The following is a 25,769-nucleotide window of genomic DNA, read 5'->3' on the forward strand; positions in this document are numbered from 1 at the left end:
CATGCACGACGTTGTACCTTAAGGCAATCATTTAACTTACTACCTTTAAAACCAGTATCGTAGACATACTTTGATCTTTTATAACCATAGTTTGCTTCCAAGTACCATTCAGTGTCAGTAGACTCAATGGGGGGGCAACGAAATAATTTAAATACAACTGTCTGGAGTTTTTTGCATGGGTGGGGGGTGAATGATATGAGCTTAAAGAACAGTGTCATTGTTTCATATAAATTCATTTTATTCTATGTATTTTTTTTGGAGATTTTGAGTGTTTGTATGTGTTTTAGTTTGTGTTTATATTAATCATCTCTGTGTGTATGTATATAAAACATTTGTCTTATTTTTCTTATTTGTTGCCATCTTTGCCAGGACTTCCTGGAAGAAGGGATATTGTATCTCAATCGAACCTTCCTGGTAAAATAAAGGACAAATAAAACAAAATAAAAATTAAATACTGTGAGGGGGGGGACGACACACGTCCTGTCTGTTGAGATTACTATAATGTCGAAGTGTCATCGCCAGTTATATAGAATCTTGCCGATGAGTAAATGCGCTGTGTATGTGCGTGTTTGTCGCCCCCTAGTGTTCCATAAAAAACTATACACTTGATTTCTGTAAACTGTAACACAAATACCTACGTTATATGTTGTCACAATATTGTTTATATTTAATTATATATTGAATGTTTGTTTGCATGAATTGTCAATGATTTCTTCTTCTTGATTATAACTTCTTCTGTCTAACATCTGTTCAGTATTTACCAGCTATAAAAGACAGTAAAGTTAAACATACATCTTTTCGACCTTTAGCATTGGTTAATTAATAATAGCTGCTACATCACAAAACAACTCTGCAAACGTTTCTGGTTTATGCTTACAATATAAATATGCAATACGTAAACTATATATACATATATAAATATAAACGACTGTAATAGAAATAAACTGTTTCTAGCCATCCACGCATAATTTCGATACAACATCAAGATCCCCCATGAAATTACCAGGGCCACGTCAATAATTCAGACAGGTATTGGGCTTGGGGTAATTTACGTCACATGACACGCTGAGCCTTTTCGCGTCACGTGTCTGTATTCAAGTTTCAGGAAACTTTTTTTCTCGGTTAATTCAGGAGCGATTTGGTCCCGCCCACCCACGACGCGATTGGCTTGATTGGTCATCTGTAGGATCTTGATTGGTTGTTGACGTCTTTCAATCACAGTCATAATGCGAACGCACGCCCCCCCTTCTTTAAACTCTGTTTGAGAAATTGATATCCTCTCAAAAAGTAAGGACAATAATTATACCTGGAAGAAAAAGTTGAAGTTTTGTATTTTTAACGAAAAATATCCCGCACGTATTGGGACTGTAAGAGGTGAGTTGAGAGGTAATCGAAGAGGAAGCTTCTTGTTTTACGGTTTGGTAGTTCTTTAGTACATGTCGATTAAGGTGTTTTTAGTGCTATTTTTGTTAGCGATCTTGTGTTTGATATTATGTCTTCATATCGTGTGCGGTAGTCCGTCATTACTTAAGGTCAGTGCTTGACCCGTATATTTAAACATACCTCTGCTTGTTTGCGCTGGTGTGTTTTGACGGGGTCTCATTCGCATACTGTTGTATCAGGCTGCATATCTACACATTGTATGCGGTTTTTATGCTAAATTGTTTTATTTTTTTATATGCGATCTTCCTAAGTATAGCTCATAACTCCTGTTACATAACGATGACAGAATTTCCAACAAACGAAACTGTATACCATGTAATTGATGCGGACTCTATTTTATTCTTATATAAGATTAATGAAACTCGTTGCTCAAGTCGCCCAAAATAATCAGACAAGTTAGTGGACATGGGCGCCAGAAAATATGTACCCTGCCGTCATTTGTATCCATGGTTAACTTTTACTACAATAAAATGGCACTCTGAATGGTATGCTGACACTGACGCAAGGAATGGAATCTACTCCGAGCTGTTGTGGTAACCTGCGAAATATCGTATGCAAATTTATCTGGTTAGGAGGGATGCCAGATTAGGGAGTCTGGCCTTCCCAGGTTAGAGAGGAGCCTGACTGGTTGAAAATGGAAGTATGGCGAGGTGTCCCCGATGCAGAGCAAATATGGTTTTGTGTGCTTCCTTTTTCAGAATGGGCGCCCAATCCCACCACCACGCCCGACACATCATTAGCTAGTTTGTGAGTTTAATTTCAGGGACTTTTTGTAAGTACACTGCAATGGAGAAATTTGTCAAGAGGAGTGCCCTGTCAACTGGGGAACCATGCAAGTCAAGTAAAGAGATGTAGATCCATAGTCTATAGATACTTATGAATGTTTGCGAACTGGGAGGACCAGTTGCACTGTTAGAAAACCTCATATTTCTAGAGGTGGAAGTAATTTAAATAGCTGAGTAGGGGTTAAGGATGGAGTTCAGCGAGAGCATCCTCTGTGCTGCTGGCGACTTGGAGTTGGACCCTGAGATTGTGAGCGAGGAGGCTGGCAAGGTCTACTCTGAGCTACAGGTGAGCTGCTGCATTCAGCAAAACTACCCAAGGCTGCTGTGAGTGTGGCCCCTCTGGCTTCCGGAACAATGCCTGGGTCAGCATTCACATAGCTTGTTTTTGTCACCCCGTGACCTGCCGGTCCCCATCATCCTGTCCCGTCCCGTCACGCGGACCTCTCTCACCCTTGCCTGCAGTCCGTGATCGAAGCCCACGGCCCTGAGGCAGTGGAGCCACTGGTGCCCATTCTGGTGTGGGTCCTGGAGGGGCTGGCAAGCTGCCGGGCCCAGCTGAAGGAGAGTGAGGAGGAGGCTGAGAGGGAGAAGGGGGAGCGGAAGGAGCTGCTGGAGAGGTTTCAGAGTGAGAGAGCCCTGCGCAAGGAGAGCCAGGAGGTACGGGAAGTGAGGCGTGGGCTGCTTCTGCTGACTGTCGGGATGCCATGGGTCCTTTTAGACGTCGACAGGTCGGGCGGGCTCACCACATCGAGGGTTTTGAGGGGGCACCAGAGAGAACGTCACAAGAAATGGGGCGCCTGACTCTTCATGGCGTGAAGTTGTCTTCTGTTTCTTTCAGCGGTACCTGGAGCTGGATGACCAATTCGAGCAGGAGCGAAGGGCGATGCGGGGCAGGGAGAAGGAGCGAGGGCAGAGGGAGCGAGAGCTGGAGAGAAAAGCGCGAGAGCAGGCTGACCAGTGTGAGTTTAGCGCTCTGTCCATTTCTGCTGCTTTTCTTGCCTTTTAATCCTTTTTTTGACACACGCTGTCACTTGTATTACTGGCCTCTGTTATACAGCCCCCCCCCCACACACACACACACACACACTCTATTTTCTTCATATTTTCTTTCTGTCTTATAACTTGAGTCTTTGGACTCTTAAGTAAAAAGGACCGTTTCAAATGCGTAATTACAGCCACAAGGCCCTTTCTGTTAAGAACGCTGTTAAAACTTCAGGTAGGGTAATTCCATGCCACAGAAAGGTGGTGTGAGCGTTTCCTTTTTCCTGATGCTTTTTGTATTGATCTGTTTGGTGATGTTGTAAACCGGATTCTGACTTTTTGGATTTTTGAGTGTACTTACCAGTTTTAGCTTTTTAGGTGATTGTTCTGTGTCCATTTTGTTTAATGCCCGCTGTACAGACAGGGGTCGCCCAAGCTGTGTCAGAGTCCTCATTAATCACTGTACGTCACAAGTACAAGGGATTCATTATGGTGTCAGTGGTCACAGAAACCGAACAGAGCTGTTACAACAGATCTGGCAACAACGAGAGAAATTAAGGTGCCCACATGACGATTAGTGCAAAAGAGCCAGATGGGAATCGGGCTTTAATTGTTTAAAATTATTGTAGTGGTGGCCCTGGAGGAGCAGAAATCCATCCTGGCTCGAGACCTGAGCACTTTGAAACACACACATAATAAGGTGAGCTGCCCATTTCCCCTCTTTTTAAAAAAGGAGCGCTTTAAAAAGCCGCTAACCTTCAGTGGCTTATTCCCTCTGCTAAGCTGCTGCACAGTTACCGGGACCTTCTGGAGAGGAGGAGGGACTCGGAGAGGGGAGACGGCTCTCTGTCTCCCAGAAGGTAACTCGCTTCTTCCTTGTATTCATGCCTTTTTTACTTTTCCCCCCAGGTTATTACTGATAATTTGCTTTTATTTTTCTGTCCTAAATTGTCCTTGTAGTCCCCTTGGCCATTCAAAGCCTTCTGAAGCTTCAGTCTTGCAGGTAACTCGAAAAACCTAACATCTGTAAACTATTACAAATATTCGGAGTGACAATCAATTCCCTGTGTGCCGTCTGCTGTCCTTGGGCTCTTCCAGGTGAAATCGAGAGTAGAAACTCCCCCAGATCGCCGCCTTTTGGAGCCCCTCAATCCCGAGGACAGACGAGTAGGTGAGGATGGAGGGGCGGGTGCTGCGTCCTTCTTAGAAGCCATCATCAACTCCACACCTGAGCTGGCGGAGGTGGATCGCCGAGCTGAAGCCAGGTACCGTTTGCCCGCGAAGCTCATCCCTGATCTGGAAAGCAGCAGAGCAGGTTGGGAGCTTTCCCAGCTCCAAACCACTGTTTTTGGCTTGGAAGGCAGCACGCAGTTTTATGTTTTTAGTTTGAGATACGAACATGCAACGAGAGCACTTAAATGTGCTGGTATTTGGGAGTACAGGGTGAAGAATCATGATATCAAACTGAATTTGTGCAAAAGAAATGTGTAAATAGCATCATGGAGGAAGTTGAGTTGGTTTTATTTTTCTTATGCCTGCACTGTCACCAAGAGCAGAACTGAAATCGCTTTAGCCATGCGTCGGTAGGTCTGCCATGACCTCCTACATAAAATCAGCAAGTTGTATGCATTGAGAGATGAATGTTTAGTTTGTTACACTGTATTCTTGGAGCCTGCGGTTACATCCCATGCATGGTAAGGGTCTTCTCGTGTGAAGGTAACATCTTCGAGGTGCGTTGTGATGCACACAAGTTTTATTCCAGAATGTTGCCCCTCCCCCCAGCAGAGCTGAACCTGGGAATGTGAGCGACCTCGGGACGGAACATGAGGCCGGCGGGCAGGCAAATGGAGATGTGGGGGGCAACAATGGAGAGGAGGAGGAGGAGGAGGAGGAGGAGGAGGACGACGACGACGACGGAGAGAGCCTGGAATGGGAGCTGAGGAACACTGACTCGGTCTTCTCCGAGCTGTCTGAACTGAGTCAAGATTACGTGGAGAGCGTGGACCGGGGGGCCAGTGTCCGAGGTGAGGTGGTGGGAGGTCAAATCAGCATGTATCTGCTCAGCTGGGGCCACCAGACCTGTTTGACATCGCTTCCTTTTTCACACAGGCGGTGTAGACCAGCAAGAGGGCATCCTGTCCCAATATGAGGAACTGAAACGTACCAAGTATGAGCGCTTCTTCAGTGCTGTTACTGTGAGATGCTGGCTTCACAGAGGGCGTGGCCTCCTTCCCGATAGCACAAGCCTCTCTACTCCTTTCCCTTGTTGCCCAGCGAACTGATTGATGGTGCCCGTAGAGCGCTGATCAGCCGCGTGGAGGAGCTGACCAGTGAGAGGGCTTCCCTGAGCTGCGAGCTGGCATCGTACCGTGAAACTGTCATGCGTTTGGAGGGGAAGGTCAAGGAGCTGGAGGAAGAGGTCAAACGGTGAGGCGAATGACTTTTGCTGACGTGCACAATGCTGTGATTAGTGTGTTCAGCTCTTCCTGACTACTCGTTTATGGCATGGTTGCTCACTAGGTGGTGCTGTAACCTTACACCTCTCTTCTTGTGGATAAGATTTCCTGCCCCTTGCTCTGTGTCTGGTTTGTTCTCGCTGTGTTTATGGGTTTCCTCTTGGTGCTCCAGTTTGCTCCTTGTACTTGTGATGAGGGGAATTTGTGACTCAAAAGTGCCCCCTAGTGTCCCTGCATTGGATGGCTTGTTACTAATTTGCTTTAAGGTGGTTAATTTAGCAGGTTGTTTCATATGTTATTCTTAATTTACTATTATTTCTCCTGATAGACTTCGCAAAGAACTGGAACAAAATCCTGGAGAAGATTCAGAGGTGAGACACACACACACACACAAATTTAAAAATATTATTTATAAATATAATACAGTAGTCCTCCCCCGTATTCACAGTTTCAGTTTCTTGTGGTCAACTGCGGTCCAAAAATATTACATGGAAAATTCCAGAAATAAACTATTTATACACTCTAAGTTGTTCTGTTCTGAGTAGCGTGATGAACTCTCACGCCATCCCGCCCAAGGCGTGAATCACCCCTTTGTGCAGCGTATCCACGCTGACTACGCTACCCTCCCCTTAGTCACTTGGTAGCCGCCTCAGATATCAGATCGACTGCCGTGGTTTTGCAGAGCTCAGGTTCAAGCATTGTTCTCTTATTTTCTTCTTGTGTCTAATTTATCAGTTAAACTTCATCAGAACTATGCAGTGGTAACCTAATGGTTAGGAAAGTGTGCTTGTAATTGAAAGGTTGCTGGTTTGAATCCCTCACCAGCAAAGTACTGCTGAGGTACCCTGAGCATGGTACTGCTCCCTGGGGCGCTGAATTAGCTGCCCCCTGCTATGTCACAATGTCACATATGGGTTAAATGCAGAGGACACATTTCATTGTTGTGCACTGTATGGTGTGGTGTGTCGACAATGACGACAAATAACTTTGAATTTTCAATGTATGTATAATTTAAAAAGCATAATATACACTGCCTGGCCTAAATAAAGTCGCCATTTGAGTTTTTAATTGGACTGCCTTTAGCTTTGATTATGGCGCACATTTGCCATGGCATTGTTTCCACAAGCTTATGCAACATCTCACCCTTTATTTTCATCCAGATTTGCATTCATTTCTCACTGAGATCCTATATTGACAAGTGAGTTGAACCACTCCAGAAAGCCTCCTTCAGCACATCCCAAAGACCTTCTATGAGGTTAAGGTCACAACTCTGTGGTGACCAACTCGTACGTGAAAATGATTCCTCATGTTCCCTGAACCACTCTTTGACAATTTGAACCCAATGAATCTTGGCATTCTTGTCCTGGAATATGCCCATGCCAACAGGGAAGAAAAAATCCATTCATGATGGATGAAGGTGTAACCTGGCCATTCAGTAGATTCAGGTACTCAGCTGACTTCGCTTTATTGCTGCATAACGTTGCTGGACTGTAATAATGATCCAGTCCTTGGCTCCTAAGTATTTGCTGATATAAATTCAAAAGGCAACTTTTTTTTTGGCTGGGCAGTTTATATGGGTTAGGGTTCGGCACTTTCTGTGTTTCAGGTATCTACTGGGGGTCTTGGAATATACCCCCGTGCATAAGAGGGGGCTGCCGTGTGTGCGTGCGTGTGCGTGCGTGTGCGTGTGTGTATTCTTTGTCATCTACACTGTACTCAGCCACTTACCACGTGTCACTTCCTGTTTCTGTGACGCGACCCCCCCCCCCCCCGTCTCTCTTGCAGTCCCTGCCCGGCACCGGACGCCGGTTTTCCCGCTCGGAAATGGCACGGGTGGTGATGGAGAAGAACCAGTATAAGGAGCGCCTGTTTGAGCTGCAGGAGTCCATACGAAGGTCACAGGCTCACAGGTGCGTGACTGCACTGCCCCGCCCAGTGGGAGCTCTGTAAGCCCCCCCCCCCAAACTTGGATTGGTCTGAGTTGGTGTCTTGGTCTGTCCACAATTAGGCCCTCCAAGGAGGACAGAAGTGTTGAGGAGAGGAGGACAGGCGTGTGGAGGAGGTAAGACAGGAGATCCTGCTCCTTCAGCACCATATCAGAATGTCAGGTGTGAGTCCCATGACTCTCGACGACACTCTAAGTGTCTGTCTGTGGTTGGGATTTTCACACATTTCATTTCTGGGTCCTGTAAGGTAACTAACTGCCCTGTACCCCCCCCCCCCCAACTGTCAGGTTTAACCGCTTGTTTGGCCTGACCAAGGACCCCTTCCCACCCCCCCCTGGCTTGCTGGGTGGCCCCCCCTCGATTATGGCGGAGCAGAGCCACCGGCAGCAGTTGGCCGTGAGCCAGACTCAGACTGAGTAAGCGAACGTTTGTGGGTGTGCAGCTGCACCTTGGTGTGAGGGCTGGGGGCAAAGCAAATTAAGCTTGGGTTAGGGTGAATTTCAATTTTAGCTTACATTTACATTTACTTTCTTCTTTTAGCAGATGCTTTTGTTCAATGTGATATACAGGAGACATAAATAGTCAATTTCAAACACAGTGCTGTGCAAAAATCTTAGGCTGCCAAAGAAAATGTTTAAATGACCTTCATGCTGGGGTAAGGCTGTCTCAGCCTCTTCAGAACCCCTGAGAAAGTCACCCCAGTATTTGTAGCAACAATCCTCGTGTATTTGCTCATGTATTTCGATGCGATCACTAACACACTTTGTATGGCTAATCAGTATCTCATTAACTTTTTTTTCCCATTTAATTACATTAAGTGAGCTACTGGTGAAATAATAAAAAAATAGAAACACCAGTCATGATAGATAGATTTTATTCTATATCTATCATGACTGGTGCCCCTCAGGAGAGGTTTGGGAAATGGAGTGAAGTTATTGTAGTCATGCTTGAGGAGTAATTTGGAGAACAGAAGAAATTTCTGCAAATTTTTGTGTCATGCAAATTAATGTGCTAATGTAAATTTGTTTTCTGAGCCGACATGCTTATTATGCAGATAAATAGCTTTAGACATTTCCTGTGACTGCCTAAGTCTTTGGCGCAGTACTGCATGCGGAGGACGCGACTAGGCGTAAGTGTGGTTAGGCTTCCAGCGAGTAAGCAGCAGTCCTCACGCTTTGTCCACTGCCCCCATCTCTCAGCGGTGCCCCGCCCTCCACCCTGTCCCCGCGGGTCAGGAGAAAGGAGCTGTACCGAGACATCCGGTCGCACGTGTGGAGCACTCTGGGTAAACGACAGATTCACGGCTGGAGCATGCCTATCCCGCAGACGAGCTCGCAGGTAATCCCAGACGTCATCCTCCAACACTTCCATCCTAAAAACACAGTAAAGCCTTTTTGAGGTGGATGAACGAAATTAGAAGTTTGAACTCTCTGGAGGATTCAGACGAACAAGGAACAGAACTGTCTGAAAATGATGTCATGGAGTTCTCTCGAAGCGCACGTTCCCCTTTCACTGTTCTCATTTCCTTTTGGGTTTGTGTGCCACTGAAATGGCATGCATTTGCAGGTGGATCTTGATTCAGGCTTTCTTTCTTTCTGGAAGGTTGCATTGCAGTGTCGCGTTTCTATATGTGGTAATTATTTCACTGACTTCACGATTGTGACTTGCAGGTTGGCAATGGTGCTCCACCCGAGCCCAAGGATGTGCCCGTTCTAGTGCAGCTGCGACTGCTAGACCAGAGGGACGCCAGTGCCAAGGTGCCCGTGAGTTAGGGGTGAATACCTGTTACAGCTGATCGCCATGTGGCACTGGAAACAGGTCTGACCTTTACATTCTGTTCCCACAGCTGGCGTGTGCGACGGCCGTCACGCCCGAGATATCGGGTGACCTCATGGTAATGATCCCACTTTGTCGTGATATTACCATGGACTAAGATCTGAGTCTTGTACGCCTTTGGCACCATAACATCTGATGTCCACAATCAAGCCTCACCATCCATTCATTTTCATCCTGGTAGTGTTCGGTGTGGGTCATCTCTGGCCCCGCCTCCAGCAGTGATGTCACAGTGATCGACCCCACACGCTCCAACACTGTCCTGGATCAGTTCAGCCTCCCGCCCACCTCCCCTGCACTCTGTCTCTGTGCTGTGCCCCCTGCTGGTCAGTTCGCATGCTGCAGGCCGTGCAGATAATGGGAACTGTGGGAACTGCCTTGTGCCATTAGTTTGCATGCATGAGCCCAGTACCAGCCCTAGCGAATGAGGGCAAGCCTCAGAGCTGATGCCCCCTGTCTGAGACGGTGAAATTCACTGGCAAGATGGCACCCCCCCCAGAAGCTGGTACCCTAGGTGGCTATCTAAGCTGCTTGTTGGCTCTGCATGAACATATGAAATGTCTAGATCGATGGCACACTGTTAAAACACTTGGCTTAAGCTACAATAGGCTTTTTTTATAGGCCTCAGTGTGGTCCTGTTGTTCAAGAGCAGTTTTTAAAACATCACAATGTCCTTTGGTTTTGGCTACCACTAGAGAACGTGTCCTGCTTTGGTAATCGAGAGTTGCTTTTAATCAACCATAATATTGTTTAGGTAACTTATAATTGTGTTGCATAATAACCAACCACGGACACCATTCATAACGCTATAGGTTATTAATCCGGTATGAATGTGTTTTCCACTGTGTAGAAGGGGACTCCTCAGGAACGGTGTGGATCGGCACTCAGGATGGAAGGTGTGATGCTGATCTTAATATAAGTTTGATATAACATACGTTGGAACAGTCTGTTGCAGCACGGCTGCTGTATTACATACCTTTGTCTTGTGTGTGTTTGTTTGATAGCATTTTAGTTCACTCAGCATCCACAGCTAGGAGGCGCTGTCTGCAGTCGATCTCTCTTTCTGAAGGAGTGCACTCTCTAACGTGAGTGACCATTCTTGTTTTTCCATTTGATTATTGTGTGTATAATGTTTGTAAAGCCTTCCTGTCGCTTTATACCTTTTTGCAGGTATTTTCAGGGTCATGTGATTGCTGGATTAGCCAATGGGTCGCTTTGTTTCTTCAGTCGCAGTTCTGGTATGTATTAATCTGTCATTCACTATCATGGTGATGTGCTCAAATGGACATGCATGGCTTTCGTTTTACCCACCCCGAATGATCCAGTTAATCATGCCGGGATTCCGCCATGTTGCTCCATGACTTTATTCGGAGGGGAATAGAATAGCTCTCACCTCTTCTGGTGTGAATAGTCGGCCTCCTGTATCCTTGACATCCTACAGACGGGGCATTGTTGTGTAACACGACGCGTTCGGAGATTGCAGTTCAGCCCTGTGGGGTCTGGTTAAGCGAATGCAGATCCACCAAACCATCTATTAGCTATAGAGTGAACTTGGCTTTCACTGCATGTTTTACTCAGGCTTTTGCCGAAGATCGACAGTCTGAATCCTAATGAGATGTGTGAATTACAGATGACTGGGATCTGCAGTCTCGGGAACTGTTGGTCTTGGGATCATCTCCAGTGCAGCCCCTCCGTTGTGTCCTGGGTCGAGGGGATCGGTTGTGGGTCGGATACTGGAACCAGATCCACGTTGTTGCTATAGAGGGGCGTAAAGTGGAGGTAAGGGCTGTGGTACGCTGGCAGAAGCCCCGACTGCATTCACGGCAATGTCACCTGCACTTCCGGCCACTGGCACTTCCCTCACTGCTCACCGCCCTTCACCTTCCAGCACACGTTCAGCGTTTCGGAGCACCATGAGCAGCAGGTGCGGTTCCTGGGCTCGGTGGCGTGCGGGGTGTGGGCCGCATGTCGGCTGGACACCACCCTCCGGCTGTTCGACTGGGCAAGCTGTCGGCCCCTGCAAGAAGTGGACTTGGCCCATTTAGTAACGAAAACACTAGGTTAAAGCTCTTACTGTGTCCTTGCTGCATTATGCTGCTGTCGTCAGTCTTTCAGGTCTAATGTGATTCTTGCTGTCTTCCCTTCCAGGCCCAGCCTTCCTTTCACTCTCTCCTTTACAGATCTCATCTCTAGCTGTCATCTGTGGCCGGTTATGGGTGGGAACTGGCAGTGGCGCCATTTTCTCCATCCCAATGCTGCTCAGTGAGTATTCCAGGCTGGAATGTCTCTATTTTTAAACGTGATAGGACTTGCCCAGTTCATCTTGTTCTGTGTCACACTTCACCTCTCAGGTTCTGAGGCCTCTATCCCATATTGCACTCTGGCTGGAGCTCAGCTGTGTTACCATGGACACCGTCAGGCTGTTAAATTCATCATCTCTACCCCAGGTCTGTCAATCTCTCCACGTGTGTTCATTTTATAGCTGATTTACCTTAATTCAACTCTTGCCTTGATGTCATTCCTTCAGTTTATTCGTAGATTTTTCTGGGGTCCCAGTGTTCTGTTATGTAATGAAATCCAACGTTTTAATGGTGCTTCTGATTTATTCACCAGTTTGATTATTTCTGCATAATCCAGCTGATCCTATAGTAGGGTGAATGGTTAAAGGTACTGGGTTTATCACTTTGCTCCAAGTCTAAATCAGTGTCATGGAAGATGGAACATTGTGGAAGAACTCAATCTACCATGGTGGCCTGGAGGTGACAAATTAATAATTAATTAGGCTTTGAAAGTTACCATGAACTTTTACTGCTACTTTTCATCACTCATGGCAGCATAGTGATTAATTTGTTTTTACTGAATTCTGTATTCTTTTAAACCATTTAATTGGTATGTGGCAGGATAGTAATTTTTTTCCCCCCTAAGTGTACTGGTTCCACTGTGGTGTTTTTAATAATCTTACGGGAGAAGGAGTGGTAATCTGCCTCTCATGCTTTCCACATCTCCTCCCTGTTTTGTCTTTGACCACAAATCTTTGAGGCTTATGGTCTGTGTTTCTCCCTCAGGCTGCTTAAACCTGCCCTCCACTGGCGGATCCTCCGTTTCCACCTCCCGGCTTATTCTGAGTGGAGGAGAGGGGTACATCAATTTCCGCATAGGTAAGCCGGCATTTGTCAACATGGACAGTAGATACAGGATTTTACATGCGATTCTTGGTTTCAGCAGATAATTTAAGATGGGGAAACTACCTTCATGTAATAACTTTGTTTTCTTATTGTTTGGTCTGTGTGAGGCTCTGTTTATTTAATCTTTTCTCCTTCAGGGGACGATGGGAGCGATAGCTTGCCTGAAGCTGTCCCTCAACGTTCTGAGCGCAGTCACATGATCATCTGGCAGAGCTCATCCCCCTCGCTTCCAAGTCCCGCCCTCTAATGGTTGCTGTTGTTAATCCCTCACAGCAGCTCTCCTGTAGGTGTGCCTACCTGAAGTCTGAGCACTGGTGTGCAATACTTCATGAATTTCCATTTTGGATTATTGTCATGCAGAGTAATACATGATCTACAAGTGACATTTGTCTCTGGCTCTTATACAATTTTTACCTCGTCACATGGTAGAAGTTTTTCTTTTTGGGCAGGAGCACAGATCACATGTCATCATTACCTGCTTTTACATCAACAATGTAACTATAGGAAAATCAATGGTTTTACTGAGAATCAGCAGTAGGCTTGGGTGGTGTATATTTTTTTTCATACCATCACATATTCTAGACATTGTACCCCAGTATACGGTATATGATGATAAAAAAAAAAAAACAAAAATCATGTAGACTACTGTAAACTCCGGAATCAGCGAGAGCCTAAATGGGCTCATCTGAATTAATCAGAATTTGGGCAAGATTGCTGCAAATTATATTAAATATTAGTCCTGCGAGCAAATGGTCAGCACAAACAAATTCTTTCGTTCCTACTTCCAAATAATTGCTGTTGGCTACATTCCCTGCTAAGTTCAGTTTAGATTTCTATTTTTTATCAGTAAAAAAAGTTGCAACTTCTGTGTTTTCAGGTAACGTTACACAGTGCACAGTGTTCACAAATATTCTCCATACAATGAAAATCAAACCAACGGAATGGCCACCGCTACTTTTTTTTTTTTTTTAATACTAATCCTGTGTTATTGTTACCCTTCGCAGTCGCCATCTTTCTCACCAGTAGTCTGACCTCTGGTGGCGCGTGCTGTGCACTACAATACATCGCCTCGATACCGCAGCTCCGTATCAGATTTGAAAGAGGAGCGCCTGTATTAAAAAAATAATACCTTTGCGATTTAAATGCTGGGGTATGCCGTAATACCGCCCAAGTCTATTCCGCATGCCGTTTTTTTTTCCCAACTGTGAACCATTTGTGACTACTTGTACATGCTGAACAAAGCTGCTCTGCACTTTTTCGTTTTGGTGTGTCCTGGCACTCTGGTGGTTTGCATTATTAACATCATTGCTTTATAGGCAGTGCCTCTCTTCTTGAATGTTCCGTCTTGTTTACTGATGTATTTTATTACTTTTATTTTAAGTTAATTATTTAAGTTCTCGGTAGCAGGTGTGGGAACAAAGATGTTTTATGTAACTGAGTAATGGTTTGACTTCAATGTTACGGCTGCAGTGAGCTGTTGTCTAATTGTAACATCCAATCAGTCATGAAACTGAAAACAGTTATTGTAAATACAGTATTCTTTCAGAATTTGTACAGTTTTTTTTTTTTATTTGGTAATAGTCTGGATATTACTGGAACTAGGCATCAGTAATGAAATTGTGACTTATTAATATGAAAACATTCCATTTTGAAAACAAACTATACATTAAAAGAATATAAAAGGATGTGCACAAGAAAGTTATATATATATATATATATATATTTATATATAAAACTGGAAATGTATTTGTCTTAAATATTACAAGCAAATACTGTTAGTGACATCTACATCCCATATACTTAAACAAATAACATTCATAACCAATGAGGACAGTTGGCTTGTAGGCTTGTTAGTTGATTGTGGCCGCTGTGAAACTCAGACTTTTTGTAACAAGTCTGAAAAAGATGAGGGGGAAAAAAGAGCACAACGCAACCGTGAGTTGTACAGCAGGAGAACCACAGGGTGCTATATTCTCATTTGAGAGATTTCACAGTAATTAATATTTTCAATTATACAAACACCATTAAAATGTACTTTTCAAAAACATTACAAACCAAAATAAGAAATACAAATTTCTCAATGTTTCACAGTCTGTTAAAATCTTACTGCAAAGAATTATTATGAAATCGGAGGCAAACGGTTTTGTAGCAAACGGAATGAAAAGGCTATGTAATTATTTTGATTGCTTAAAAATTGTTTTCCATTGTTGCTTAGATCAGGGATTGGCTATTTTTTTCAGGCACCGGTTTGGATTTGTATGGGAAAAGTAGCTGCGCACCCTTGGCTTAGACTGACCTTCTCCCTCCAAAATCCAAGAGTCCTAGGGGCCACTGTGAATCCGTCTTGTCATCTTCCGACTGAGAGTCCGTGCCAGCTGGTCCACTGCGGTTCCGATGTATCCCAGTTCCTTACGCGATGTCAAGCCATCAATGTTGCCGCTGTACCACATGACCCAACCCCCCAGGGACATCAGAACCAGCAGTGCCCCCGAGTATACTAGGAAGTCTCCAAAATCCCTGCCCTTAATTTCCAGAGGAGCAAACACTCCCACCAGCAGAGCTGTGACACCTAGCAAGTCCATCAGCACAGCAAACACAAGTGCTAATTTGCAGTGTGACAGGCCTTCATAGCGGGGCAACATGGTCACCTAAAGGATGCAGTGGATTTGTCAGTGACGATATTTATAGTCAATATACTATGATAAATAGCTCATCTGGTACTTGCAGCACTATGACTAATTGAGATCTGTAATTTACGAATACCAGCAAGTACGATAAGCACAACACATCATATTAAACAATCATAATTTAATTTACTCAATCATTTAATGTACACATTAAAACGTGGGTGTTAATACCAAGCCGGATATGAAATATCTCTGGCAGTCTTTTGCAATAAACGCGCTACTCTTGCGTGTTTACTCATAAGTGTACATGAAATAACACCTTTTTCAATTTTTTTTAAGTGGAATTCCCCCTGACGGTCAATGTAACCTTCCATCTATGAATACTGCTACAGTAATTTACTTGTTTGAACTTCTGATACAATGATCCCTGAATTTTGTTTCTACAAAGGACTCCACCCTTGAATAGTCATTTTTCGTTTACCAAAATACACCCGTCGCTGATTTTTACATACTATACACAATCTATAGAGTCCTTGTGTATACTGTGAATTTTATGCACCATTTAATCTCACCTCTCAAAGAGTGATTTCCCGCACACTCTTCCGCAACACTTTATATTGTTGTTAGGGTTTTTACTGGAAAAAGTACAGACTTCCCAAGATCCGCTGGCTTGCTTCCGGGTCCACCTTCGTCTCTTCCAGAGGAGGCGAGTTACCTGACACCGATCATTCACCTGTCTTGGTATTGATTGGCTCAGCCTTGTTTAATTGTTATGCAATAATCACCAGAGGTTTAATTCCGATGTAAATCATTATTTACATTACCGAGGTAAATAACAATATATACTAGAAAAGTAAATGAAGTATGCCGCCAAATCAACGTTATATAGTTACTATATTGGCATAGCTTTCAGAAATAGGGCTGTCCTCCTGGAGCAATTTGGGGTCTTTATGATGTTTAGAAAGCGACATTTATGCAGCCTTTTGTACATTAATTTAGAATTTTTCAGAAACGTAGACGTCAATTACAGGGTATCGGGATGGTTTGTGTAATTTATTGACGATCCCTTACAGTGCTCTGTTCGTTTTTAACAATTCTTGACCATTATGAACGCTCTCTTATCGCGACATGCGTGACCGGAAGTAAATCTCCGCCACGGGAAAACCCAGCATCGTGATAAAAGCGTATTATCTGTTAGCTACAATGTGAGGGTAAAAAATACAAACGGGTATCTGGCGAAAAACAGGAATAGTACTAGCTAATGCGTGAGAAAGAAAAAAAAATAATGCAAGAAGAAATGGTTTGTTTATGTTAATTTATTGTCACAGTGTTAGAAAAAACACAGGTATAGATGTAACGAAGAGATGAAGGACTAGCTAGTTGGATAGTTATCTGGAGAATTGGGTAGGAGATCTAAGTTAGGTGACCCGGGTAATGCTTGGATTTATGTTTTAGGGGTCTGCCTTCTCCACTTGTATGACATAGATATGAAACAAATGTCGCTGTTTGTGGCAGAACATAGCAAGGTGGTATTGACGACTCTGACGAGCCACCTGAGAACTGATGTAAAAAGAATTAGACCTGCAGTTCACTAATTAATTGCACCCCCCCAGTTATTATAATTATTGTAGCAAACAAAAATAGAAAATTAGGGAGACTGCACATTCCTTTGAAATGCAATTTAGATATTATTATTGTTATTATAAATGTAAAGAGAAAGACATATTGGGTCTCTGTATCCTGCATAACCCCTTTGGCTTATATGTCAAATTTTGGGAAAACAGGGAGCTCGCGAGAGGCAGGAAACCGGAAGCGTGAAGGGGGAGGAAACGGGGTCGCCCCACATACACGGTAAGTTATGCTTTATTTCGTCTTGATAAATTGTCATGAATCCCTATACAGGCGTGTAGCTGGTTACCCGTATGTCAGTGTAGAGTGACCATCCCGTACATGTCATTCTGACAATTTGGCATATGGTGTTTTACCACATTTACGTTTGTCGCGATGCATCAGTGCACCATTAGTCACTTTTTTTTCTTTTCCATTTCTCTCCGTCTCTTCAGCTTTAAAGAATGAGGACGGTTATGAAATTTCCATTCCCTTCGAGGTCAACACCTTTGAACAGTCTGGCTTTTTTAGGCAGAATGAACAAAGCTTTGAAGGTAAGATTGTTTCAGGAATTTGGTAAACAACTTTAAAATCTAAACATTATTTGTTATAACCTTAATTTAACGGTCAAGAATAAACATAACCTTACACTAAAAAGTAAATCAGGTGCAAATGAGACTTTTCATCTGTTTATCACAAATTGCATTTCAGATGCTTAGATGGTGATGATGATGAAATGCTAGATTAATAACATGCAAGTTAACACTGTGGAAATGTGTATGATTCATTAAACAAAAAATGCCAAATGGTCGAAAATAGGGCTAGCTTTGCTTGTGCCAACATTGGTTAGCCTACACAAAGAAGGGATTTTTAATTCAGACAGGGCAAATGAGTGCAAAATGTCCACAAACAGTGATAATCTATGAACAAATTTGTTTCTAGGAATTATGAAAGGCTTAACTATTAATGGAAAAATAATACAAATGGCAGAAAGTCACAGTGGTATTTTAAAATGTCACATTGTTTTACTATAAACTTCTGTTCCAGGGCTGATTAAAAGCTCTGTCAACTTTCTACTCGTGTTCCCAAAAAAAAAAAGTGTTTTATTACGTAATTATTTCTCGTTTACTGAGTGGTATTATTTTCATGTCACACACAACTAAAATGCTGGAGTTTATGTATAAGTTCCTTCCCTGCATGTTTCTGCCCCCTTTCTGTCAGAGTCATCGTCATCGGGTCTCCCCCCATCAGGATCCTCCTACCTCCTGATCACCAACTTGCGCACTCAGCTGCAGATCTCCCTGGAGAAGAACTCATGGCTGCAGAAACGCATCGAGGACCTGGAAGAGGAGCGCGACTTCCTCCGCTGCCAACTGGACCGCTTCATCTTCTCCACGAAGAGCCAGGAGAGAAACGGTACTGTGGGAGGCCTATGACACAAGAAGATATTAGATTTATGAAAACTCATACCGATTCCTTTACTTTTCCCAGTTTAGTATTGATCATATCAGTTTAAGTGAAAACACATTCATGCAATTCAGGGTCATGGGAGTCAGGAGCCTATCTTGGCAGCTATGGGCACCAGGCAGGGAATCACCCAGGATGGGGTGCCAACCCATCATAGCCTTCATAAGAGCACACTCACGCATCGTTCACTCACACATGCACACCTATGGGCAATTTGGTACCTTCAGTTCACCTTAGCAAGTTTCCCCAAAGGAAACACATGTGGATGTAATTTTAAATTGTTTAAACTATGGTAAAGAGCTTTGCTGTGATTGCAACCAGAATACCCACTAACTGGGAGGTCCCTGACATTTCACACCTTACAGTATAGGTTATTATTCTTGTACACTATTCTGCAACATGGTTTTGTACACTGCCAGGCCAAAAAAAAAAAGTCACTGCTTGAATTTAAATCATTAGGTACTTAAAAGCCAATGATAGGATCTTTATGAAAGCTTAGCATCATTATGCAGCAATAAGGTGAAGTCAGCTGAATACCTGAATCTACTGAATGGCCAGGTTATCCCATCAATGCATATATTTTATTTATTTATTTATTTATTACCTACCTAAAGTCATGGACCTCTTTCGGGACAATATTGCCAAGATTTATAGGGCTTGAACTGTTAGAGTAGTTTAGGCAGCGCAAGGAATCATTTTCACATGTGAATTGGGTAGCACAGAGTTTTGACTTTAACCCCATTGAAAGTCTTTGAGATGTGCTGAAGAAGACTTTACTGAGTGGACCAACTCACGTGTCATCAATACAAGATCTTGACGAGAAATTAATGCAAATCTGGATGGAAAAAATGTCGAGATGCTCCATAAGCACATGGAAACAATGCATTAACGAATGTGCACCACAGTGAAAGTTAAAGGCGGCCCAACAAAATATTCTGTTTAAAAGACAGATGCATGAAATTTTTCGACATAAAGGGTCTTTTTTTATTTCTTCTAAGGCTATGAATCGAAAATGTTCTCATGGGGAAGGAGGAGAGCAAATGAAAGGGGTAAGCCTTCATTTTCAGATTGTCACTGTTAATATGTAATCAGTTTCCTTTTTAAGAATGAACGTTATTGTGTCTATCTCATAGAGCACCACTTTACACCCCGTCGACTATATTCCCGAAAGCCAGCATCTTCAGACCCGTCCGGCAGTGCTCAGGTTAATTCCGGCCAGACCGGCAATCAAATGGGACGCATGTTTTCTCCGGCACCCCCAGACATGCTGATTCAAGGACAAGCCAGGAGCAACAATGAAAAGATGGACAGGACACCTGGTGAGGTGGTGGGATGCTAGTCTGTTTTGGAGCATCAAGGTGTTTGTGTTATGGGGAGTGTATCCCGTTCATTTTTGTGCCTTTATGTTCCCTGACAGTAGTTGGAGAGGAAGAGCTCTTTGACCAAGGTGGTTACTTTGAGGAAGAGAGCTCAATGGCTGGGAGTGATGCAATGACGGGGGTTGTGACTTTGAACAGCCTGGGATCGGGATCCAGCAGTGGACCTCCGGGCGTGATGAGGCGGCGAAACTGCAGGATTGCCCGAGCGAAGGAGAGGCAGAGAGGTGAGAGTTTGGCTGTGTGATGTCAGTGGCTTGGACTGCGCTCTTAATTCTCATTCTCATTCTTTGCCACTCCTCCACTGGCACTTTTTCATCTATCAGAGTTTATGGGTTGGAAACTGCGGTCCTCTTAAGTTGCACGAGTGACAGGCTGACTGGGTGTCAAACCCACTTTAGTGTAATCTGCAGGATGTACCCGGGTAGGGCATTTGCTAAACTAAATCCTTGAGTTTTTAAGTCTGAGAACTAAAGAATCTGATGCAGTAACTCCAGAGTGTGAATTTGCCAGAGTAGCATATTCCTCAGTGTTAGCTGGAATGCTTGTTTGTCAGAGACCTCGATGAATCCTGGTGTTTTCTACTTGCCTCCCACCATGTTGCAGTTAAAGATGCGGCCGGGGTGCTTTTCCGGTACAAAAAGATCCTAATGACGTACCAGCGGTTAAAGAACATGTCTAAGGCGTTCCAAATCCATGGAGTGGACCGCAACACGGTTGCCTCGACAACACCCATCGCAGAGCTGCTGTTGGTGGCCCCCGAGAAGGTGGCGGAGGTTGGCGAGTTTGACCCCTCTAAGGAAAAGCTTTTGGACTATGCTCGACGCTGCTACGTCTCCCTAGATGAGAAGACGCGGATGAAAGTCCAGGAGTTAAAGAAGAACCATCTGCTGCTGCCCATCTCCTACAGGTTCAGACACTAATTGGAGAGAGAGGCAGGGAGGGAGGGCTTTACCCATCTCTTCAGTGGGATTTGGGATCATGGAAGGAAGACCTTCTGGTAGATGTGGCTCCAGAAATGAGCTGTGCTGGCTTTTGTTATGTGGCCATGCTGGGCAGTTAGGGCTCAGTGTTTTGGTGGGTTGTTGATTGTTTAGTTTTCTAACACCATCTTGGTCTCTGAAAAAGGTTTGAGAATCTAATGCTACAAAAGTGTGGGCGAGCAGAGCTGGTAAAAGGTCACTACCGCCCGTCTGACTCGCGCTCGGAGCTCTTTGGAAAAGGCATTAATAGGTACAATGAATTGAAATGTATGGTATTGTAATGTGACCTTTGTGGTATCTCAGAGTTGGTGTGATTATGACTAACCAGAGAAATGTATGCAATTCACCAGTATCCATAGACAGACCAACCATTAAAAACAAGCGCTGTTGTAACCATTGATGCGGTTTTATACACATATGTGCACATGCAAACACACTGCATGGCCACTTCCTTTCTCTGATCCTCATTCCGTTTTCTCAGTTAATGCTATTTGCACAATATGTCTGCTTGCTGTAATCAAAAGTGTTACACCCTTTTACTATAGGCTATATTTATGTCCTGTACTTCAATGATCTGATTAAAAAAATTGTAGTATGTATAATGAAATACACCGTTATTTGTGCATTGCAGGCTGACATATCATTGCAGTAGTATATTATTTAATGTATTGATCATTTTGCTGTGCTATACTTTGGTAAATTGAACAGTTCTGCGGTTATGCTTCTGATTTGTATTTGAGCTAGTTTTGTACTACTGTCATTGCATGCTTTATGATATAAAATGCAATAATTTGGAAAATGTGCTCTGGTAATGGTTGCAATCGTCTGTGAATTTGGAAAGATTTTTTTTTTAATGGGAAAAGAAAATGTGGTTCTCTGCTCCCATTTATATCAGATATGCATTTTCTTCTGAATTGAAATACAGCAATTTTGACATTTTAAAGAGGATTCTAATTTAACAAAGTTCAAATGTTGACAGCTGTCAATTTCAGTGTCTTATTTAGCAAAATATTCTGGTGTAATCAAGTGTTATTAGCTTTAGTATATCTAAGTAGTGTGTGTATTATGTACAGTTAAATACAGAAATTGACACCCCCCCCAACTGACTGTAATAGCTTGAGCACTATGTGAAAATGAGAGCGTGACATCTAACCCCTGTGAATTTTCACGTCTGTCACCACTTCTTGTTTTTGTGTTGCCAAACCCTCTGAAACTCAAGCTGTGTGCAGTAGTGCTCAATACGGGTCAGAGTGAGTCTTCAGTTCTGCCTCAGGAATCTATCGTTATGTGATGTACAACCTATGTGATGATTGATGGTCCGCGTCTGTTTAAATCATAATGCTTTATTTGAGTATATAAATCAGAGTATATTAATATATTCTACAAAGCAAGAGGTATTTGTCCTACTAAAAAATGCATCTTGTTCATTATACTAATTATGATAATTTAGAAATGCTAATAAAGCATTTTGTTTCTTATAAAAATTGTAGGTTGGTTTGTTTTGTTCATGATGGAGATTGGTGTGAGTTTTGCAATGAGCTCTTTTACATCTAAAGTTAAAAGATGCCTCTGATCTCTAGCACTTCCGTGTCCTGCAGATGCCTGGCTCTCTTGCCCATCTTTGAGGTATTTGCTTTGGAATCCAGCTCCCTTCACTCAGGGTCTGAGACTGGGCCCTTCTCTCCCACGAGTGCCCTAAACTGGCCCTTAGCTTCTTTGGCAACCTTTCTGTATTTCTGAATTGTCTGACAACAGCCAAGTCTCTGTCAATGCTCTGCTCTGTTCATTTCCTCTGTTGGGTATGTGTGCAATGCTGGATTCTCAGGAGGCTGTGTAGGGAGCAGATGTGAGGTTCAAAAACCCAATAGAAAGTTTTCTGTGGTGGGCATCAGGTGCAGAGCAGTTAGGGTCACCAGGGTCACTGGAGAAAACTGGACCTAGAGAGGGACCATGCTAAAGAACAGCAGAGGGAGAACATGACAGAGAGGGACTGTACTAAAGTACACAGCAGAGGGAGAACAGGACAGAGATGGACTGTACTAAAGCACAGAGCAGAGGGAGAACAGGATAGAGAGGGACTGTATTAAAGCACAGAGCAGAGGGAGAACAGGACAGAGATGGACTGTACTAAAGCACTGAGCAGAGGGAGAACAGGATAGAGAGGGACTGTACTAAAGCATTGAGCAGAGGGAGAACAGGACAGAGATGGACTGTACTAAAGCACAGAGCAGAGGGAGAACAGGATAGAGAGGGACTGTACTAAAGCACAGAGCAGAGGGAGAACAGGACAGAGAGGGACATGGTAAAATAACTAAGATTAGACAGACCATCCAGTGCACGTCCTTAGCTACCTATGGCTGCCAGGCTCCTGCTAGTCTTATGCCTATCAATAATGAGACCTTGGAACTATAGACCTATCTCAAATCTTTCATTTCAAAGATCATGGAAAAGGTTGTAGTTCGTCAGTTGTCTTCTTTCCTACAAAAAAAATAATACTAATGAATTATATCAGTCTGGCTTTAGACCAAACCATAGCACAGAAACTGCTCTAGTCAAAGTAAGGAATGATTTACTTATGGCTTCTGACCGTGGCTGTATATCGCTGTTGGTATTACTAGATTTAACTGCAGCATTCGATACTGTGGACCATAATATCCTCTTGGACCGGTTAGAAGGTGTAGTTGGCATTACGGGGACAGCACTCTCTTGGTTCCGCTCATATTTAACTGATCGCTATCAGTATGCACATGTGAACAACGAATCATCCAAGGCCACCAAAGTCACATATGGCGTCCCACAGGGATCAGTACTGGGCCCACTACTGTTTACCCTATACATGCTAACTCTTGGTAACATTATTAGAAACCCACCGGATGTGCGGGTTTCAGGCTCACTCTCAATATTCAAGTCTAGACTAAAAATACACCTGTTTAGTTTAGCTTATATGGACACTAGCTCTAGCTCTAGCTAACTCCTCACTCCCAGTTAGACCTATAGTGTGAGGTGTAGAGCTGGGTGGGGATCGGTGCCATTGGCTTTGGATAAACTGAATTGACAGTGCTATCACTCTAGCTTCACAATCGCATGTGGGATTCTGGGATTTCAGGGACTCCCCATGCCTGCATTCCCTCCTGCCTCTCCCTCCTACTTATGCTGCCATAGCCATATCTGCCGGAGCTTGCACATTGCACTTCATATTGCACTCATCTAACTTTTAGCACTGCCTATAGTCTCCCCTACTTTGACTAATTGCATATTTTATTTCCCCTACTCCTCCTGGGGGGTGCTGCCTGGAGACCTCAATCTATCAAGATGTCCAGCACACTCTGCAACATGCGACGTCGCCACTACCAATGATGTCCGTGCATCCAGCTCGCCATTATGCCTGTGTCATCTTCCATGTATGACCCGCTGCCTGCCTTCTGGTTGCCTGGCGATTGGAGGGAGCGTTGGCACCGGCTGTCATCTCCCCCCTGCTCCCCATTTGTGTCTGAAATTTTACTGTATTTGACTCTGCCTGCCGGCCCCTGGAGGATGGGCTCCCCCTTTGAGTCTGGTCCCTAACAAGGTTTCTTCCTTCTCTGGAGTTTTTCCTTGCCACTGTCGCCTATGGCTTACTCACTGGGGGCTTTGGGTGGGGATTCTGTAAAGCGTTGATGATGTAATGTTGTGATAATGCGCTATACAAAAATAAATTTGTTTGTTGTTGTTGTTTGTTATTTCCACATTGTACTGGGAGTGACATGCAAGGCTGTGATACAGCAAAGGGCAGAGCATCCTGCTACGAATGACTCATGCAACTTCTTATTTTTAATCTGGCCTTTTTTTTTGAGGTGCATCTTCTCCCCTCACACAGACCTCTACAGGAAGGTATGCAGGCACACAGCCAGATATCTTAGAGGGAACTGTGAGCTACTTCTGAAATATTCAGTCAGAATATTTTTCCTGCCTTGGTTTCAAGTTTTCATTCTGAGAATCATAAGCTATAACCAGAACAGAATTTATATAAATATATAATGCTGTGCATGCAAGATGACCAAAGAATATTACAGAACTAGAAGCCTTTTGCAAGGAAGAATGGGAGAAAATCCCAAGTACAAGAATTGAAAAACTTTTAGCTGGCTATAAAAAGCGTTTGCAAGCTGTGATATCTGCCAGAGGAGGTGTTACTAAGTACTGATTATGTAGGGTACCCAAACTTTTGCAGAGTGCCATAATAATGTTTTTATTTTTTATCTTTGTTCAATTTATGACATAAAAGTAACTATGCATCAATGTTTTGTGAAAATATTGTGCATTTTTTCCATTTCCTACAGAGACTGTGTTTACATCTTTTCCATAAAAAAATTACCAAAATATGTAATTTATCAAGGGGTGCCCAAACTTTTGCATACTACTGTACATGGCTGTAATACACATATAAATAATTCTTTCCTATTGCGTGGGAGCTGCAAAGCCCCAGAACGCAGTACCCCGCACTGGGCAGTGAGGACAGTCAAGGACTGCATTGAGATCTTCTGCCAATCATCCAAGGAATCTTCGTATTCTCAGCGGTCCTCTTCACTCCTCCCATGGCCTCTTCAACCCTTAAGATTCTGCTATCATTCCTCATTTATTACCTCTCATTCTTCACTGTAAGCTGTTTACAGTAGATTTATAAACTAAGAATGTACAATCAAACTCACTGCACAGTGTTAGTCGAAAGTTGCACTATGTACAGCATATTCATTTATTCATTATTGCCATGTGTGCCTAACTTGTCGTATTTGATATAAAGCTGTTTTGTTTCACTATATGCCTGCATGTTTTTAAATCATGTGAAAGTTTGACTTGAATAAATTACACAAAGTTCTCAGTAGAGTAAATATCTGCTGTGAATATATACTGTAGCTGACAAAAGGTACAGAAAGTCTCATGTGCTTGCTTTAAGACTGCAGTGAGAAAGCAGTTTCTCAGTGGTTCTGCACAAGGCTGTAGATTGGGTTCTGTTCCGTGATGGCAGCAGAGGACAGGTCACCGATACTGGCATAGTGGTGATCTTCCTGATGGATAGAGGGGAAAGAAAAGACCTCAAGTTTA

At 43.6% G+C, this 25,769-nt stretch overlaps 3 protein-coding genes across 11 annotated transcripts in view; 2 read left to right on the forward strand and 1 right to left on the reverse strand.

The window, feature by feature from the left end:
- Nucleotides 1-1,222: 1,222 nt before the first annotated feature.
- LOC111845804 (C-Jun-amino-terminal kinase-interacting protein 4) lies at nucleotides 1,223-14,177 on the forward strand. 4 transcript variants are annotated; one of them, XM_023815472.2, is made up of 28 exons: nucleotides 1,223-1,374; nucleotides 2,142-2,514; nucleotides 2,691-2,885; nucleotides 3,067-3,187; nucleotides 3,839-3,909; nucleotides 3,993-4,069; nucleotides 4,170-4,212; nucleotides 4,308-4,474; nucleotides 4,992-5,233; nucleotides 5,319-5,376; nucleotides 5,484-5,636; nucleotides 5,994-6,036; nucleotides 7,451-7,575; nucleotides 7,674-7,727; nucleotides 7,899-8,027; nucleotides 8,811-8,949; nucleotides 9,282-9,374; nucleotides 9,458-9,505; nucleotides 9,629-9,770; nucleotides 10,295-10,340; nucleotides 10,449-10,529; nucleotides 10,615-10,682; nucleotides 11,075-11,223; nucleotides 11,333-11,504; nucleotides 11,593-11,706; nucleotides 11,796-11,891; nucleotides 12,510-12,602; nucleotides 12,767-14,177. In XM_023815472.2, the coding sequence occupies exons 2-28, from the start codon at nucleotides 2,416-2,418 to the stop codon at nucleotides 12,874-12,876; spliced, it is 2,928 nt and encodes a 975-aa protein (XP_023671240.2). In that variant the 5' UTR covers nucleotides 1,223-1,374; nucleotides 2,142-2,415; the 3' UTR covers nucleotides 12,877-14,177. The 4 variants fall into 4 exon arrangements, with proteins under 4 accessions (XP_023671240.2, XP_023671244.2, XP_023671242.2 ...); XM_023815476.2 differs by having other exon boundaries at nucleotides 9,282-9,368; XM_023815474.2 differs by having other exon boundaries at nucleotides 4,995-5,233.
- A 2,195-nt stretch (nucleotides 14,178-16,372) lies between these two features.
- Nucleotides 16,373-23,953, forward strand: ccdc106a (coiled-coil domain containing 106a). Of its 3 annotated transcripts, none has more exons than XM_023815497.2 (8): nucleotides 16,373-16,556; nucleotides 17,041-17,107; nucleotides 17,320-17,418; nucleotides 18,086-18,280; nucleotides 19,330-19,380; nucleotides 19,465-19,650; nucleotides 19,752-19,934; nucleotides 20,314-23,953. In XM_023815497.2, the coding sequence occupies exons 1-8, from the start codon at nucleotides 16,518-16,520 to the stop codon at nucleotides 20,628-20,630; spliced, it is 1,137 nt and encodes a 378-aa protein (XP_023671265.2). In that variant the 5' UTR covers nucleotides 16,373-16,517; the 3' UTR covers nucleotides 20,631-23,953. The 3 variants fall into 3 exon arrangements, with proteins under 3 accessions (XP_023671265.2, XP_072572724.1, XP_023671264.2); XM_072716623.1 differs by having other exon boundaries at nucleotides 18,116-18,280; nucleotides 19,749-19,934; XM_023815496.2 differs by having other exon boundaries at nucleotides 16,374-16,556; nucleotides 19,749-19,934; nucleotides 20,314-23,950.
- A 1,431-nt stretch (nucleotides 23,954-25,384) lies between these two features.
- The window catches only part of LOC111845510 (uncharacterized), a 67,626-nt gene continuing 67,241 nt past the window's right edge, over nucleotides 25,385-25,769 (reverse strand). For all 4 annotated transcript variants that reach the window (XM_072716630.1, XM_072716632.1, XM_072716634.1 and 1 more), the window contains one exon: nucleotides 25,385-25,732. In XM_072716630.1, the coding sequence (XP_072572731.1) occupies nucleotides 25,643-25,732 (90 nt within the window). In that variant the 3' untranslated portion in view covers nucleotides 25,385-25,642. The remainder of the gene's footprint in view (nucleotides 25,733-25,769) is intronic.

Source organism: Paramormyrops kingsleyae, chromosome 9, assembly GCF_048594095.1.
Source record: "Paramormyrops kingsleyae isolate MSU_618 chromosome 9, PKINGS_0.4, whole genome shotgun sequence".
NCBI lineage: Eukaryota > Metazoa > Chordata > Actinopteri > Osteoglossiformes > Mormyridae > Paramormyrops > Paramormyrops kingsleyae.